The sequence below is a fragment of the Carassius auratus genome, unplaced genomic scaffold (genome assembly GCF_003368295.1).
Source record: "Carassius auratus strain Wakin unplaced genomic scaffold, ASM336829v1 scaf_tig00214286, whole genome shotgun sequence".
NCBI classification, from domain to species: Eukaryota; Metazoa; Chordata; class Actinopteri; order Cypriniformes; family Cyprinidae; genus Carassius; species Carassius auratus.
The window spans coordinates 29950-49268 of record NW_020527596.1 but is presented as its reverse complement, the minus strand read 5'-3'; the positions used below and the strand labels follow the sequence as shown (position 1 = coordinate 49268).

General features: G+C 38.5%; 1 protein-coding gene across 1 annotated transcript; it reads right to left on the bottom strand.

Moving 5' to 3' along the window:
• Positions 1-4552: 4552 nt before the first annotated feature.
• Positions 4553-10064, bottom strand: LOC113091773 (up-regulator of cell proliferation-like). Its single transcript, XM_026257405.1, has one exon. The coding sequence runs from the start codon at positions 10038-10040 to the stop codon at positions 5445-5447; it is 4596 nt and encodes a 1531-aa protein (XP_026113190.1). The 5' UTR covers positions 10041-10064; the 3' UTR covers positions 4553-5444.
• Positions 10065-19319: the final 9255 nt, after the last annotated feature.

Genomic DNA, 19319 nt, shown 5'->3' with positions numbered 1-19319 from the left:
TTACAACAGATAAACAGTTAAATGAACAAGTCATCCTGGTCGGCTGTGGGGGTCATCAAACTCACCCTAAATGTGTGTATGAAGTGGAGATAGAAGTGTACGGAGTGCAGTGTATCGTCCCCATTCTTGTGGTTCCAGGGCAGAAAGATGACCTCATTCTTGTATCTAACATCATAAAATTCATCATGCATCAAATGATGAGCAGTGACGACTATTGGAGGGTGACCAGTCAGAGCTGTGACATGTCGTTGTCTTCTGATACTTCTCAATTCCTTGCCATGATGGCAGGGTTAACAAGATGGCAGGGTGTCGATACTCCTAACAAGATTGGGACTGTGAAGTTGACACAAGCCATAACACTCTTGGCTAGACATGAGCATCTTGTATGGGGCAAATTGCCCAAAAACAACCCTATGTCTCTGGGCAGCACAGTGGTTGTGGAATCCACATCTTCAAAATCCATGCCGTGAAACATTCTGGTCGGTCGGGTGGTTACACCCATGTGTGGGGTGAATCTCTCTGATCAGCCAGTGACTTTGAAGAGGAATTGCAAGGTGGCTGATATATCGCCCTGTATGGCTGCTGAAGATTTTACGGTTTTCCAAAACTCCAGTCAGGTTAAGGCTAGTGATCAAGTGATGAGTTATTCTGAGGCAAGTGGTGAGGATGTTGAGAAGAAGCTTGCAGAAGTTGGTCTGAAAGATATGGACCTCAAGTCGTGTCAAATCAGTCACTCTAGCAAAAGGGAGTTAGTTCAGCTTTTAGTCAGCTATAATGACATCTTCTTGAAACATGCGTTGGATTGTGGTGAGGCAAAAGGCTTTTCTCATCGCATCCACCTGATGGATGAACGACCATTCCGCCTTCCTTACCGGAGAGTTCCACCGGCTCATTACCAACAACTGAGGCAGGTCTTGACAGAAATGGAGGAGCAGGGCATAATAAGGAAATCCACCAGCGAATTTACAGCTGGTGATGGTATGGAAGAAGGATGGTAGTTTAAGGATTTGCACTGACTTTGGGTGGCTCAATGCTAGGACTCTAAAAGACGCACACCCACTCCCGCATCAATCAGATTGTCTGGCAGCTCTGGGCGGAAATGTCTATTTCAGCACTATGGACTCGACCTCCGGCTTCTATAACATTTCCATGCATGAAGAGAATAAAAAATACACAGCATTCACAACATTACTTGGATTGCATGAGTATAATCGTATGCCATAAGGTCTGTGCAATCGTCCGGCATCATTCATGCGAATGATGCAGAGTATATTTGGTGACATGAACTTCAACCAGCTACTGTGTTACTTGGATGACTTGCTGGTATTTGCAGCCACTGAGAAGGAGGCCTTGAGTAGGCTTGATGTGGTATTCCAGAGACCCGAAAAAGTGTCACCTTATGCTGACTTCTGTGAGATTTTTGGGACATATCATCGAAGGGGGTGGGGTTGCTGTGGACCCAGAAAAGGTAGGCGTGATTTCGCGCATGACCAAAGATGATCTTATGGAGGATGACGGAGTTACTCCTTCAGTAAAAAGGGTTAAATCTTTTCTGGGGATGGTCTTTTATTATCAGCATTTTATATCATGTTGTTCTGCCATTGCCAGACCATTGTTTGCCCTCACTGCTGGTCAGAAGAGGAAGGGAAGAGGAAATGTCACAAGAAAGGCTGGTACTTTCAGAAAACTAAACCCCTCTGACTGGACAGTGGAGTGTGAGGCAAGTTTCAGAGCTCTGAAAGGGAAACTATTGAACTGTGCAGTCCTGGCGCATCCTGATTTTTCAAGACCCTTGATACTGTCCATAGATGCCTCTCTAGATGGTTTAGGGGCGGTATTGTCTCAAATACCCGTGGGCGAGGACAAAGCAAGGCCCATCGCTTTTGTGAGTAAAACACTTTGCTTCGCAAAGGAGATATCCAGCCCACCGTCTAGAATTCTTGGCCCTAAAATGGAGTGTCTGCGAGAAATTTAGTCATTGGCTTAAAGGACACACATTCTCAGTTTGGACGGATAATAATCCTTTAACATATATAATAACTAAACCCAAGCTTGATGCTTTGCGAACAACGCTGGGTCGCAAAGTTAGCCCCTTATACCTTTGGGATACATCACATAGCGGGCAACAAGAACATTGTGGCTGATGCTCTTAGTCGAGACCCTTTTTCAAAAACAATCGGTCATAGGCTGCTAAATGAACAGTATGAGAGGTTGCTGTCTGAAGCTGAGGGATTTAGTGAGGAAGGGATCCAGGATACTTTCCGATGGAAAGTTCAATGTCAGCAGCAGGGGTCAGCAACTGACCCAGGAGAGATCTTTCCAGTGTCTAGCTCAGGTATTTGTGATGCTGGTGACGTTCATGCTATTTGTGAAGCTCATGAAAACTACGAGCTGGCAGCGGAGTCTAGAGCAGCACAGTTGATCCAATCTGTCCAGCAGTTTGTCCCCCCAAGGCTAGACACATTACCTGAATTCCCTCTAGAAGAACTTCAACAAAGACAGGAACAGGATCCTAACATATCTGTGGTTATTCCTTTTGTGACTCATAAGAGAAGACTTTCCAGACGTGAAAAAGCGAACCTCAACCCAAGTGCTCTGGCCCTCAGCAAACAATGGGAGAGACTTACCTTCCTGGATGGCATACTCTATGGAGTAATCAAGGACCAATTAAGTAAGCACAAGAGATATAAATTTGTGCTCCCTCAGAGTCTCCGAGCCAAAGCATTGAGTGGCATTCATGACCTCGCTGGACATCAAGGGCAAGCAAGAACGCTTCATTTAGCGAGGCAGCGATTCTATTGGCCAAAGATGGAGCAAGACATCAAGGCTTATGTTAAATGTTGCCAGAGATGCATTCTCGCCAAATCACCTGAGCCATCTGCTATAGCCCTGTTGGAGAGTATCAGGACCTCAGCACCCATGGAATTGGTATGTTTGGATTTCTGGAGTGCAGAAGACTCTAGACAGAACTCTGGTTATGTGTTGGTGGTCACAGACCACTTTACAAAATTAGCTCACGCGTTTCCCTGTGTAAATCAGATAGCTAAGCAAGTGGCCAGGAAGCTGTGGGACCACATTTTTTGTGTCTATGGCTTTCCTGAATGTATACTCACCAACCAGGGTGCTAATTTTGAGAGTGGTTTGATTGCTGAGCTACTTAAATTGTCAGGAGTGGCTAAGTAGCACACCACAGCATATCATCCAATGGGCAATGGGGGAACTGAATGATTTAATAGGACTCTAGGAGCTATGTTGCGTTCTTTGCCTCTCAAAGCTAAACATCAATGGCCCCAACAAATCCAGACCCTAACATTTGCTAATAATGCCACTGTGCAGAAACAACAGGATTCTCACCTTTTTATCTCATGTTTGGCAGTGTGCCGAGACTTCCTGTTGATGTGATGTTCAAACAGGTACTCCGAGATCCTGTGGTGGTTGATTATGGTAGTCATGCCAAGACACTACTCTCTCATCTCCATGAAGCAGCAACCATTGCACAGCAGCATGCTGTCAAAGAACAGAAAAAACAAGCTCAGGGATATAACAAGAGAGTAAAAGGCACTCACCTAAGGGTTTGAGATCATGTGCTGATTGCTAATAAGGGAGAGAGGGGGAGGAGAAAACTTGCCGACAAATGGGAGTCAACCCTGTATGTTGTCATCAACCGGAATCCCTTGACCCATACCTACATGGTACAGGGTATGGTACACTACATGGTACACAATAAAATATAACTTTAATTAGGGTTAAACATTTGAATTCTTACACTTAAAAGCTGAGGGCGCATCTCCGCTGCTGCATCCGGCTGCCATGTTTACATCACCGCAAAGCTCCTCCCTCCCACACGCAATGGCTTCTGGGCAATATTAGCTCTTAGAGTGTGCATTGATCTGCACTTCGAATTCTAACCGGAAATAGTAGACCATCCGGGTATCTTTGGAATACTCTTTTCAACATACTACGATTTGGGACGTACTAATTCTAGTTTCGCATACTATTTAGGACAGAGAGTATGCGAATTGGGACTCAGCATTTGTTTCATTTAAGTGATGCAATTAAGTGATGAATGGGACAATGGCTTGTGGGAAATGTAGTGGCCTTAGTGGGGTGCCTATGAGGAAGTGAGACCACTAGTGGACACGCAGGGAAACACAGACCAGACACTGTGACAGATTCCTGCTCAGTCCTCCGTGTTTCAGTAATGTGTTTAGAGATGTGTATCAGGTGGCCAACTCTCCCCCATTCAGAGACTCACACAGTTGACACGGTTCTCATTCACACAACACACCTCCATTTTAAATGTGTTTTTGTAGTGTTGAGCAATGTGGCCAATCTTATATCTGTTGATTTCTGGAACCCTTCTGATTGGCCATTTAGTTAAAGTTAGAACAACAACTAGCCTAACTATAATCTATTCAGAATTTTGTTTGTTTGTTTCATGCTGCTAAGAGGACCAGCTGCCACATACCCTGTACACATAATATGACATAATAAACATCTATAACATGAAAAACATAACACAAGCCATCAAATGATTAATATGTCATTTTATTTACAGTATATTAGGCTATAACAGGTTGTTGTACAGAATTCTACAAAATCACATAATAGCATAAATTAATATAATAGCTATTAGCATATTATTATTATTATGTTATTAGCATAACAATCAGAATGCTGGAGTAGTGAATATTGTTTTTGTTTTTTTGCTGAATGCATATGCAATTTGCCACTACATGTCTTTTCAACTTTAAAATAAAGTGTTGAGTTTTGAAGAAACATTTAGTGACATGCTGAAATAAAGGGAAAATGTTCTATACCACTGCTGTAGTTCATGCACATTTGGTTATAATATTGTATAACTTTCTTGATCTCTTTAAACATGCCTGTATACGTAACACACAGAACAACTGCTCTCAATACAGTTACAATAGACACTATTAAATGTTTTCAAATTAAACTCAAAATCCAAAACATAGCTTGTGAAAAAACACCACACAGTCATGACAAAGCATCAGAGAGTAACATTAAGAGCATCACAAAAGATAACCAGCCCCCACACCCCCCCAAAAATGAAAAAAAAAAAAAGATTTTCAGTATAAGGATTTCAATAAAACAAAATTATCCATGAATATAGAGATAAAATAATAATGTTTCACCTAGAGTATATTACATTTGAATGATGCTTTTATTTTATTGTATTGTCTGTCTACATCAGAAGTCCTTATGAAATTATTTCCTTTTCAAATGTGAATAATTTTGTGTAATGCACTCCACTGTTCTCTATGATATGTGATCGTTTTGAACCAAAGCGGGTTTTTGCTCTTCTATTACAGTTACAGTTGAAACATATTTCAAGGATACCATGACATTTTAAATTTCTCTTAACGTTATGTACCAAACTAATTTAAACAGAGGCCAGACAGACACTGGTTAGTTGATGCTTACTTTAGGCTTTCCTCTGCTTGGGTCTTTGTTATTTCTTTCCAGTATGAGGGTATATCTGCAGGCTTTGCATCATACTCCTTAGCAAACTCCTCATTGAATTTTGCCATCACATATTTCCAGTATACTGAGGCCTCTCTGCTGGGGTCTGAATCGATTTGCCAGTGTGGATAGATTTTGCTGTATTCCTTATATTTATGCCACTGAAAATTGGTGTCATGGCACTTGAAGTTACGGTCACTATGCACCAATGATGAACAGATGTCTGTCGTTAGTTTTTTAGAATCATCCCATCTGTAGCAGCCGAGACCTTGTGGTCTGTGGATTAAGACAAAGTGTTTAGTGTGGGCTTCTCCTCCAGCCTCACATGGTGCTTTACAGAATGGACACTGTTTCCCGCAGCCATGCACTCGTTTGAACAGCACATCCTCTGGTTTGTTTTGAAGACTATCTATTTTATTTTGAAAAAGTCTTGCTTTAAAACCATCTTTCAGTGATTTATCCATGTCCTTCACAAAACAGAGAAGGAATTCAGTGATTTTTTTCTGATTTGCATTGTTGAGTGTGCTGATTTTATCCACTGCTTCCTTAGGAAAAACAAGTCTATTTTCAAGTTTCTTGCAGATGTTTTCAATGAATCCCTTGATGTCATTTTTCTCAGAGTCTTGTTCTGAGTCTTTGATTGCCTGAGTAATTTCACTGATGACAACATTGAGAAGCTCTTCCTCTAATTTGATCATTCTGTTCTCTGCTGTAAAGTGCTCTTTAACTTTACCAAAAATGAAATTTTTAACAAAATATTCGTATGATGCAATGAATTCCAAATAGGTTTTAAATTTAGATTCAGCAAGAAGATTTTTTAAGACTGAAATCTGAAAAGTTGTCCTTGATCCAAAAATTGCTGAGTTTTCACCAATCACCATCTTGTCTGCCATTTCCATGCCCAACTTCTCAGTCATGTATCTTTCCAATGCAGGTTTTAGACAGTTATTCGTGAATTCATCAGCTTTTTTCTGACACTGGTCTCGTTCATGATAAAGGTCAATGAAGTCAGAATGGTATATATTTTTTAGGTTTTTCAAGGCTGTTAGCGGGTTGTTTTTCTCGATGAATTGATCGTGAATCTTTTGAAATTCTCTGCTTGCAAAGCCACATATGTATAATTTAAGGGACAGTTCAAAATCTTCCTTTATCTCAAGATCTTCATGAGCTTTAAGTTTTTCATCAATAATGTTGAGAATTTCCCTGATGTGTGTGTCATCATAATCAACCTTACACTTCCTCTTTGTTTCAACAAATTCCCGACAATCCCTGATAAGGTTTTCTGACATTTCTTCAACTCTCTTGATCTTCTGACTATTCCAGATCTTGGAAAAAAAGTTACCCTTGGGGACAACAAATTTTCCATGGCCTTTATCTTCCAGATCCTTCACTTCGTCTAAGCTTTGAGCCATTGAACTTCCTCTAGGTTGAAGATTTTCCCTCAATTGTTTTAAAACTCCTTTGATGATATCTTGTTTCGGAAGCTCTGTGTCTGACAATGTCCTAAGAGTCTCCTGCCACATATTTTTGAATGCTTGATCCAGCATGGAGTCTGACATATCTGACTTTTTCTCACGACAGTCTTTCAGCAAGTGCAGCACTTTTTTCTCCATTGTGTCCATGTACGTCTTTATGATTCCTTCCACACTCATCTTTACATTTCGACGTGAAAGAGCTGCATCCAGTTTTCTAGTAACAGAATTTAAAAGCTTTGTCTTTAAAGACTTGGCAGAGTTTATAAAGTCTTGTCGATAACTTTCCACAAGTTCAACATGACCTTCTCCTTTTTCGTAGTATGACTGGATCTTGTCAATAATTTCATCTTGTCCTTTTGAAAGCTCAGATTCTGCTTCTTGTTGTAAATGACAACGGACATCTTCAACATTGCACTCCTTTTCAAATTTTCCATAGTTTAAGATCTTTGTTTCAGCTTCTAATGCCCATGTATGCATTTGCTTTCTCAGTGTCCAGTCCCAGCTGTTGTACTCTGTGCACAGTTTCATGTATGCATCAGCCACCAGGCTGTTTCTGAAGCTAAAGATGAACTTCTCAAATTTCACAGCAGTCCACAAGTCTTTTGTCCATCTAATAAATTCATTGATGTCACTGGGCTTGTATTGTTTGAAGATCTCCATTATATGCTTTTTGAGAGCATACACAGATTCACTATAGCCAATACTCACTGGTGCCATTGGGGGGTTTCCATGCCACAACCCAGGGATGTAGTGGTCACCTGTCTCGGTGTCATACTTCATCAAATCTGTAAATTTCTTGAACTCCAGTTTGTTCTCCATTTTGGCTGCAGCTTGAGTCATTTCATCCAGTTGCTCCAACAGAAATTTACGATCTCTCATGTTTGAAACATGAGCTGAGACATCTGCAACATTCTGATGTACAAACAAACATGTATGTTTCTTACCTATTTCCTTCATCCTGAGGAAAGCATGAACAATGATCTGTAAAATGTCTTTCATCTCTGTGGAGTTTTCCATGGCAATGTTGACTATTATTACATCACTCAGTCCAACAACAAGAGTTGCCAGCTCATTGTCATGTTCATGGCTGTTGTCCAGTTGTGCAAGCTCAGGGGATTTCAGTCCTTCAGTGTCAATTATCACTATATAATCACAATGGAGTTCTGCTTTACACTCTTCTGTTATGTTAATGAGCTGAATAAAGGCTCCCCTAGTGCATCTTCCACTGCTCACTGCAAACTGAACTCCAAACATGGTGTTCAGCAGCGTTGACTTTCCTGAACTCTGGACACCCAAAACAGTGATGACCATAATCTTGTTTTTGGGCTCCACCAGTGTATTTAGTTCAGAAAACACACTAGTAATCCATTTCTCAGGGATATTTGAAGTATCTCCATTTACAAGTTCAAGTGAAAATCCATCCAGGAGTAGCTGAGCACAGAGTTTAGGTAAATCTTCCAGCTGTTTTCGGTAAGGTGCATCTTCTGGGAGTGAGACTGCAGCTTCATAAAGCTGGCTCATCTCTCGAATGAAGTGCTCCACTCCTAAAGAACTGTTTGAAATCTTTTTATCAAGCTCAGCTATCTCTGTCTTGTTCCCACAAATATCTTGATATTTCTGTTTGTACAGTTCTCTGAGTTGAGGCAATACTTCATGTGAGCGATTCTCCAAATTGATTCTCAACCATTTTAAGAAGAAGGCTCTTTCTGTTGTTGATATTGCTTTGATAAAGCAGCTCATAGTAACTGATATGCCTGTTTCATTTTGCTCTTCTCTGAGCTTCTTTTTCTTAATCTGAAGCTCATTTTTGTAGTCCTCAACACTCTTATCCTCAACTTTCTGCATTCGGCATTCCTCCTTCTCTAACTTTGCCAGTTTCATCAATATTTCTCCTTGCAAGGGCAGCTCCTCCTTCTTGAACTGCACTATATCACTTATTTTTGAGGTGATTTCATCTGCACTTGCTTTGGCACGCTGACATTCTTCAGTTTCCTCATCCACCAGGATTCCCAGTTTTCGTGCAAGCTCAGCTAAACGAACAACTGACATTTTGCGATCGTTGTTCTTAATTGCTTCTTGCAACTTGCTTTGAATTTTGTCAACAAAGTCTGCATCATTCTGCTTTGCTTTAAAAATGAAATTACTTTTCTTCAGATTGAGCTTGTTGACTGTAGCTTTTATGCTGTTGTTGTTGGAGTCTCCCACAAAAAATAACTGAGCCATAGATTTCTGACTGGGGACTGAAATAAACTGTGAATCTAAAAGTTGGGATTCAAAGAACACAAACACAGCAGTTGAAGCCTCACAAAGAAAAGTGTACTGTGTTTCAAAGTCCTGAATATCACCTCTCAAGTTGGCAATCGCTACAGGTTCAGCAAAGACATCAATGTTCTTGTTTCCACAAGGAAGATACCAGGCAATCTCAACCAAGCCATTTGATATTTTCTTACTGATGTTTCCACAATCCATGTTGAAGTGCACAAAGGTATCAATGTACTGCTGTGGATTACTGAGCAACTTATTCAGAATTTCTGATTTGTAAATGTTGCATCTACCAAGTCTCACAAAAGACACTAAAGGTAATTCTGAGAGAGCAATCCTTTCTTCCACAAATGCACTTGGATCTGATAAAGAGTGTGTTCTGTATTTTTTCACAATATCTCTCATTGCCCAAAGCATAAGAGTGATCTGATTGTTTTCACTGTTTGGAAGCAGGAGAGGAACAGCAAACTGACACATGGACATTTTTATGATCATTTCCTGCTGAAGAAAACTGTCAGAACAAAGAAACACAGCAGTCAAAATATCTAATGGATTTACTGACTGAGGACTGTCTGATTCATTCTCCTGATCATCATCCCACTCTGAATCTTCTGTCCCTTCTGATGAGGAACACTTCACACTCCACGCTGTCCTCTGTAGCATCATCAGTCTCTTCAGGAACAGCCATGGCAGATCTGAAAGGGACTGAACAGTCACATCTGTGATACTGGTCTTGTCAATCTGCAACACTGTGTGGAGAGAGATCTTCTTATCATAGTACTCCACCAAACCCAATATTTCCAGTAGTTTCTTCATGATGTTCCCTGTAAACAAGACCAAAATGGGTTATTTTGCTGTCTCTTGCCCAGTCAGCACTGGTCTAATTTTTCATAAATTAAGTGCAATTAATTATTCTATTCATGTTTCGCAAGTCCTCAAATCAGCAGACTACAGTCAACTCACCACCTCAACCTATCTGAGTGAATCGAGCTCAGATTAAGAAAACCAGCAAGACTGTGTGCTGACCAGATGCATCAGAGTCTGTTGGGGATGTAACAATTCACTCAACTCACAATGTGAGACAATTAATGATACGGATCTCTCTTATGGAATCCCAAAATGAGATAAAATATAATTGAAATTAAAGCTGCAAGCAGCGATGAACGGGCCCTCGCACCCGGGCTCACCGGCAGCGAGTGGCTTTAGTTAATAGGTGAACGGTGAGAAATATGCGTTTAAACTCATAAATATAAGTAGAATATATCAATGTTTATTCCATATATGTGCCAATCTTCCTGTTGCCAGCAGGTGGCGCTATCATTATAATGGAATATTGGCCTTCAGATGTGTTCAGGGCAGGACTTTTGTCGCACATGTGAGGTTTGAGGAGGATTGGACATTTTATGCCTGAGTTACAACATCATCATATTTCATGGCGAAACATCGAAATTTGTCAGGCCGCCATGGACACGCCCTTTAACGAAACCTCAAGATCTTTGCAATTTAAGATCGCAAAAGGCTTTAGATTACACTGACCAAGTTTGGTGTTGATCTGAATAAATCTCTAGGAGGAGTTCGTTAAAGTCCAACCCCTGAAAATGGCCAAAACAACACTAATTTTGCAGAGAAAATTCTTAATAACTGACTTCCTGTTATGATTCGGATTTCGTACCAAGATACTTTTTCATAGATATTGGTGGGTTAGATGTGTGTACCGATTTTTGTACATGTACGTGAAACATAGCTCGAGGCGCACTCCGTTTAAAGTGTAAACACACCCCGTTGAAAGTGTATAGGTGGCGCTATCGAGCCATTTTGCCACACTCGATGGAATATTGGCCTTCAGATCTGTTTAGGCCAGGACCCTTATCACACAAGTGAAGATTGGGCAAGATCAGACATTTTATGCCTGAGTTATAACATCTTTTATTCCCATGGCGAGACATCGAACTTCGTGACGGCGCCATGGACACGCCTTTTAACAAAAACTCAAGATCTTCACAACTAAACATCACACAGGTCTTAAGATTAGACTGACCACAAAAAAGACATTGATGTCATAAAATTTCTAGGAGTAGTTTGTCGCAGTGTAAAATATGTAACTTCCTGTTGCCAATAGGTGACTGAATATTGGCATGTCAATCTGTTCAGCTTCAGAGTCTCATCAAACATGTGAAGTTTGGGGCAGATTGGTCATTGTATGTCTGGGTTATAGCAACTTCATTTTTCGTGGCGAATCATCGAAATTCGCCAGGCTGCCACAGACACGCCCTTCAACGAAAACTCAAGATCTAAGCAATTTAACATCGCAAAGGCCTTTAGATTAGGCATACCAAATTTGGTGTTGATTTGAAGAACTCTCTAGGAGGAGTTCGTTAAAATACAACACATGGAAATGACCAAAATTACACAAAATATGCTCATAATATTAAAAATAACCGACTTCCTGTTGGGTTTAGAATTTCGCTCCAAGAGTCTTTTTTTAGGTATTGGTGTGTTACATATGTGTGTCAATTTTCGTGCATGTACTTGAAACACAGCTCGAGGCGCACACCGTTGAACGTCTAAAGGTGGCGCTGTCGAGCCATTTTGCCACACCCACTTCTAAAACCCATATCAGATGTAAATTTTCGCCAGGTATGAGGTGTGTGCAAAGTTTCATGACTTTTTGAGCATGTTTAGGCCCTCAAAAATGCGACTAATGTTAACAAATTAGACATTATTTTACAGTGTTATAAAATCCTTTAATGACTTATAAGCATTTGTGAAAGTTCTGCTTGCATTACAGCTTAGTCTTCATCTGTGAGCTGAACAGTTTTACTGTTACATCCATGAGATTATGTAAATTAAGATAAATGTCATGTCACAGGATGGAAAAGGTTAGTATCAAATGAGATTGAAATTATTATTTGCAGCACAAATAAGTATTTTTAGAATTTTGTTTTTAATTCCTGAAACTGTCAGAAAAGGATAAGGCCTAAGAGATTTCTTAAGCTGTTATGAAAACAGCAATGTTAGCAAAAGCAACAAAAAATAACAATTTAAAATACATTTTTTTCTGGTGATTAAAGAGATGATTAAGTCTCTTTCTCTCTCTCATTGTGTCTGCCATTTAGCTCATGCCCATCCCCCACTCACAGACACACACACACACACACACACACACACACACTCTCAGTCAGCACACATACATTCCTCAAACAGAGGGACAGAGTGAGTTGAGATGTCTGACAGTTTTTTAATTTTCTTTTAATCATATAGTGTTGTAAAGTCATGAAACTATGCATATGTCCTCAGAATGATTTGATCTTTGTATGAATTTTTTTTAAGTGTTTGGAAGCTGCAATTTAAAAATACAAGACAATTAATGATTCCCATTTTACTGTCATTTCAAAAAATCACCACGACAAAACCGTTCAAGCTAACCAAAATCCGCTCGCAATTTAAGTTCCTCAATGTTTTTTCAACATGTAGACAAAGTTTGGTGAGTATAGTGAACATTTCCTGTGAGGAGTATTCATTAAATCAGAGCTCAATTTAAATATTCAAATCAAAATAGCCGACTTCCTGTTGGTCGTAGCTGATGACTGAATTAGAAAGTTGTCCGTCTTGAAAAGAACAATTTATGTACCAAGTTTGGTGTCTGTAGCTAAAACTAACCCCCCCACTTTTGACAAAAGGTGGCGCTATAGAGTGCCTCCTTCACGCCCTTTTAAAAGCTTTTGCCATTGTCTAGCTATCACTAATACTGATATGTGTTTTGAGTTTCATGTAAATCTGAGCTTGTTGTCTGCCTCAAACTCACCATAACAGAACATTCAAGTTTGACACGTTGCCATGGCAACACTATATCAGATATCAATATCCCCACAACAGATTTACATCGGCCGTGTTTTGTCATTATTCTGATGAAGTTTTAAGTAAATCGAGTAAAAATAAGATGCTGAATTCAAAGCATTTGGAAAATGACACTTCCTGCTGCCAGTTGGTGGCGCTATAATGTTGACTCTTAATAGTCACATATATACGATCGGTATCATACAACGAACAAACCAATGAAGTTTGATCAAATTCAGGAAATGTATGTGGATGTTTTTAGACATTTCCTGTTTCTCATTTCTAGCCATAATTTCCACACCTCGCCACGGGCAAACCGTTCGAGATATCAAAAATCCCCTAGCAATTTTTCATCCCCAATGTCTTGAGATCATGTTCACAGAGTTTTGTGGCGAACGGGTTGAAAACCTCAGAGGAGTATTTCAAATTCCAGAGCATGCTTTTTTTAAACAGCCCTGAATAGCTGACTTCCTGTTGGGCGGAGCCTATGACATAAAGTGTGAAAGTTGTTCGGCTCAATGAGATCTATAAGTGTACCAAGTTTCATATAAATACATGCTAGTGTGTGTGAGCTATGGTTCAAGATTTCTGACTGTGTTCCAGGGGGCGCCGTAGAGCCCCTGTGCCACGCCCGGGTCCCAGCCTCTGCAGCGTCCTGTTGGCCGCAGATTCCAATGTGTGTGCCAATTTTCAAGAGTTTTTGAGCATGTTAAGGCTCCCCAAAACCCCCGGAAGGTTTAATAAAAAATAAGAAAAATAATAATAAATATAGCTGCAAGCAGCGATGGCGGGCTCAAGCCGTCAGTGCAACACCACCCCGGTGGCATCGGGAAAACTGTGCCCAGCAGGCATAAGCATTTACAGTAACCCTCTGGCAATCAAATTTTAAGGGATATGGCAGTTAAAGGGTTAATCCGACCCGTCTAGACTTTGAAATCACATACACAGAACAGTACATATAACTTTAGTAACACTATTTTAATATTTATAAAAAATGTATAAGGTGAGCATTGTAGCTGACACCTATATGAACACATTACAATTGCTTTGTGACTGCAAGTCTTTCTCCTCAAATGCTATTGAGCTTCAAATTTGCTTTTGAGCCCATGTGAAAAAGTAGCATAATTTACATATGACTTACAGTTTGTTTTAATAAATATCAAACATTCAATTTAATGGTGCATTATAGCTGTCACCTAGATGAACAATTACAGTTGTTTTTAAGACTGTAAGTCATTCTCTTCAAATGCTACTGACGTTAGAAAAGTGTATAACAATATCACATGTAACTTTAGAGACGGTCCCTAAATTTGAGACTCTCGAATGTCCAATGTCAAGCCAACTTTATGCCTGTTTTTGTTTTGTTTTTTACTTTATTTTTCTTTTCTCTGTGCCGGATTGCTGATATCTTTTACCCGGGCATAGATGTCCATCCATCAATTACGAACATTCATCCGCAAATGTCAGAGCGGTCGCGAGCGCGGATGGGAGAATGGCGCATGTTTTATTTTTTTTGAGCTACTGGGATGGTGCCCCCTCTGGGAGTTGGAGAGGAAAGGAGGTGGAATAAAAACGAGCTCCTAAATCTTAATCCCGGATTCTGGAAGATATATTCCTCAAACCGTCGTACAAGAGGAGGTGATGCTAGTACTTCAAGAATCTCTCAAAACCTGTTCATAAAGCCTATATATAAAGTCTTAATATAGTATTCCACAATATGTTGTGCTATTCTAATATTATTGTGTTTTTTTATTGACATTGTTATTTGCTGTTATTTTTTGTTTTAATATTGTTACTGTTGTTACTTGTTGTACGGTGACCTTGAGTGGTTTGAAAGGCGCCTTAAATAAAATGCATTATTATTATTATTAGCTGTACACTTGATAAAAAAAATAAATATAAACTTATGCAATTATATATATATATATATATATATATATATATATATATATATATATATATATATATATATATATATAGTGTACAGTTTTCTTTTATTGCATCTTGAAATAAATGTTTCTGAGCTCTGTGTTTGTTTATTTTGTTTATTTTTAGTAAAAGATTACAGCCTTTAATCTCCTCAAAATAAATGTGCATATAAACCATGGACAATTTAATTATAGCTGTATTTATAAAATGCTTACTAATGACTATTAATTTTGGGAGTAGGCTAGCAACAGTTGATGTTGAGGCCTAAGATATTTCTTAAGCTGTAAATGATGAAAAAACAACAACAACACCAAATTGCTTTTTTTTCTGCTGGTGATTAAAGAGATGATTAAGTCTCCCTCCCTCTCTCTCTCTATCTCTCTCTCTCTCTCTGACACCAAGCCCATCCCCTCTCCCACACATTCACACAAACTCAGCACACACACTTAACACACAAACACACATTACCCAGAGGGACAGAGTGACATCAGATGTATGGTAGTTTTTTAATTTTCTATCATCCATATAGTGTTGTATAGTCATGAAACTATGCATATTTCCTCAGCATGACTTGTCTTCTATGTGTACATTTTGTTGAAGTGTTTAGAAGCTGCACTTAAAAAAATAAAAGACATTTACTGGTTCCTTTTTTACTGTTATTTCAAAAAATCACCACGACAAAACCATTCAAGCCATCCAAAATTCATCCGCACCTGTTCTGTAAGATACATTCTTTAAACAGTGGTAAAAGAGGATGTGGTGCTGATCCTTCAAGAGTCACTCCAAACTTATCTGTCCATAAAGCCTATAAAGAATTATTCTTAATACACAGTATTTCACAATACTTCAGCATATTATTCTAATTAAGTGAGGGTCATTTTATCAGTAAAATACATATTATTTTTCTTTGAAAGATTTCTATAAATGATTTAAATCATACTTGTTTCTACAATAATTATTTAAAAGTAATCATATAGCGCCATCTGGTGGCCATGATTGGTACTAAGAATTGCAAGCTTGATTTATATGTTATGATAGTTTTAATTTTAAGCTGGCTCTTGAAAATGATAAAGCTATGAAACTTACTGTGCTTCTTTCAAATGATTACTTCTACGTATATAAAAAATTATGAAGAGTTGGAATGAAGAATGTTAAAGATATAGTAAAATAACTATTGTATTTTTTTTATGTTACTTTAATAAATCGGTATGGCCACACCATTTAAGGTATCCTAAACCCATTCGCAATTTAACATCTTCAGTATATTGGCATCATGTTGAAAAAGTTTTGTGTGAACTACTTGTGTCTTCTTGGAGGAGTATGATTCATTTACAGGCTGATTTGATCATAAATCCACAATAAAATTTCTGAGTTCTGTATCAATCTGTGTTGTTGTTTGTTTATTTTCATTTTTTTATTTTTCATAGGAAGATAACTGACCCTTTACTCTCCTTTTTAATAAATGTGCTTATAAACCAAGATCAAGCTATTTATAGCTGTATTTATAATCTGCTTATTAATGACCATTTAAGTTGGGACAAGACTTTATAAAGCATGAACTGACTATTTACTAATGAGTGCAATTTTTATAAAGTGTTACCAATGCATTTACTAATGTTAACAAATTAGACATTATTTTACAGTGTTATAAAATCCTTTAATGACTTATAAGCATTTGTGAAAGTTCTGCTTACATTACAGCTTAGTCTTCATCTGTGAGCTGAATAGTTTTACTGTTACATCCATGAGATTATGTAAATTAAGATAAATGTCATGTCACAGGATGGAATAGGTCAGTATCAAATGAGATTGAAATTATTATTTGCAGCACAAATAAGTATTTTTAGAATTTTGTTTTTAATTCCTGAAACTGTCAGAAAAGGATAAGGCCTAAGAGATTTCTTAAGCTGTAATGAAAACAGCAATGTTGGCCAAAGCAACAAAAAATAACAATTTAAAATAAAAAAATGTTCTGGTGATTAAAGAGATGATTAAGTCTCTCTCTCTCTTTCTCTCTCTCATTGTGTCTGCCACTCAGCTCATGCCCATCCCCCATTCACAGACACACACACACACACACACACACTCATTCAGCACACATACATTCCTCAAACAGAGGGACAGAGTGAGTTGAGATGTCTGACAGTTTTTTAATTTTCTTTTAATCATACAGTGTTGTAAAGTCATGAAACTATGCATATGTCCTCAGAATGATTTGATCTCTGTATGAATTTTTTTTTAAAGTGTTTGGAAGCTGCAATTTAAAAATACAAGACAATTAATGATTCCCTTTTTACTGTCATTTCAAAAAAATCACCACGACAAAACCGTTCAAGCTAACCAAAATCCGTTCGCAATTTAAGTTCCTCAATGTTTTTTCAACATGTAGACAAAGTTTGGTGAGTATAGTGAACATTTCCTGTGAGGAGTATGCATTAAATCAGAGCTCAATTTAAATATTCAAATCAAAATAGCCGACTTCCTGTTGGTCGTAGCTGATGACTGTGAATTAGAAAGTTGTCCGTCTTGAAAAGAACAATTTATGTACCAAGTTTGGCGTCTGTAGCTAAAACTAACCCCCCCGCTTTTGACAAAAGGTGGCGATATAGAGTGCCTCCTTCACGCCCTTTTAAAAGCTTTTGCCATTGTCTAGCTATCTGTTAGGATATCTGTACAGCTAGCTATCACTAATACTGATATGTGTTTTGAGTTTCATGTAAATCTGAGCTTGTTGTCTGCCTCAAACTCACCATAACAGAATATTCAAGTTTGACATGTTGCTATGGCAACACTATATTAGATATCAATATCCCCACAATAGATTTTCATCGGCCGTGTTTTGTCATTATTCTGATGAAGTTTGCAGCAAATCGAGTAAAAATAAGATGCTGAATTCAAAGCATTTGGAAAATGACACACTTCCTGTTGCCAGTCGGTGGCGCTATAACGTTGACTCTTAATAGTCGCATATATACGATCGGTATCATACATCGAACAAACCGATGAAGTTTGATCAAACTCAGGCAATGTATGTGGATGTTATTAGGCATTTCCTGTTTCTCATTTATTGCTCTAATTTCAACGCCTCGCCACGAGCAAACCGTTCGAGATATCAAAAATCCCCTTGCAATTTTTCATCCCCAATGTCTTGAGATCATGTTGACCGAGTTTCGTGGCAATCAAGTAAAAAACCTATGATAAGTATATTAAATTCCAGAGCATGCTTTTTTTAAACAGCCCTGAATAGCTGACTTCCTGTTGGGCAGAGCCTATGACATAGAGCGCGAAAGTTGTTCGGCTCAATGAGATCTAGAAGTGTACTGAGTTTCATATAAATACATGCAAGTGTGTGTGAGCTATGGTTCAAGATTTCTGAAGGTGTTCCAGGGGGCGCTGTAGAGTCCCTGTGCCACGCCCGGGTCCCAGTCTCTGCAGCGTCCTGATGGCCGCAGATTCCAATGTGTGTGCCAATTTTCAAGAGTTTTTGAGCATGTTAAGGCCCCCAAAACCCCCCGGAAGGTTTAATAAAAAATAAAAATAATAACAAGAAATATAGCTGCAAGCAGCGATGGCGGGCTCAAGCCACCAATGTCATCGCCACCCCGGTGGCATCAGGTAAACTGTGCCCAGCGGGCACATGCATTCACAATATCCCTCTGGCAGTGAGGTTTTAAAGGATATGGCAGTTAAAGGGTTAATCCGAATCATCAAGACTTTAAAATCACATTCACAGAACAATATATATAACTTTAGTGACACTTTACAATAATATTTCATTTCTAAACATTGTTAACATGAACAATATTTATATAGCATTCATTCATGTCAGTTAATATTCCAAACTTAAACATTAAAACATTGTTTTATTGTGATTTTTTTCCAAGCACATTTTACCAATTCCAAACCATATCAATCTTAATAACTACCATTATTTTTTATTTAATCATTTATGAGTGCTATACAATAGTCCAGGAAAGCTGGAAGAGGAAAAACTCCTTATATTCATGTGTGCAGAATCATTAGGCATGTTTTCTTTTACAGATGAAATGCGCTAAAAAAAGAGTTTTAACTCTGTAAAGCCTGTGAGAAATATCAAACACAAATGCAATACAGAAATTGATAAGTTAAGACTTGACCATTGTACAAAAAATGCTGACTGAGTCATGAGGTCAGAAAAGAAGAAAAAAAACAGGTCAAGAAGAACTGACAAAAAGAATTGCAAAATAATTAGAAATTAATGTGAAGATTAATTTTTAGTCAATTCTGCAAGACAGACTTTCAGGAAAGGAGGTGGAATAAAAAAGAGCTCCTAAATCTTAATCCCGGATT

Excerpts from the sequence above, each read along its gene's own strand:
- LOC113091773 (XM_026257405.1), bottom strand. The coding sequence starts at position 10,040 with ATGAAGAAACTACTGGAAATATTGGGTTTGGTGGAGTACTATGATAAG.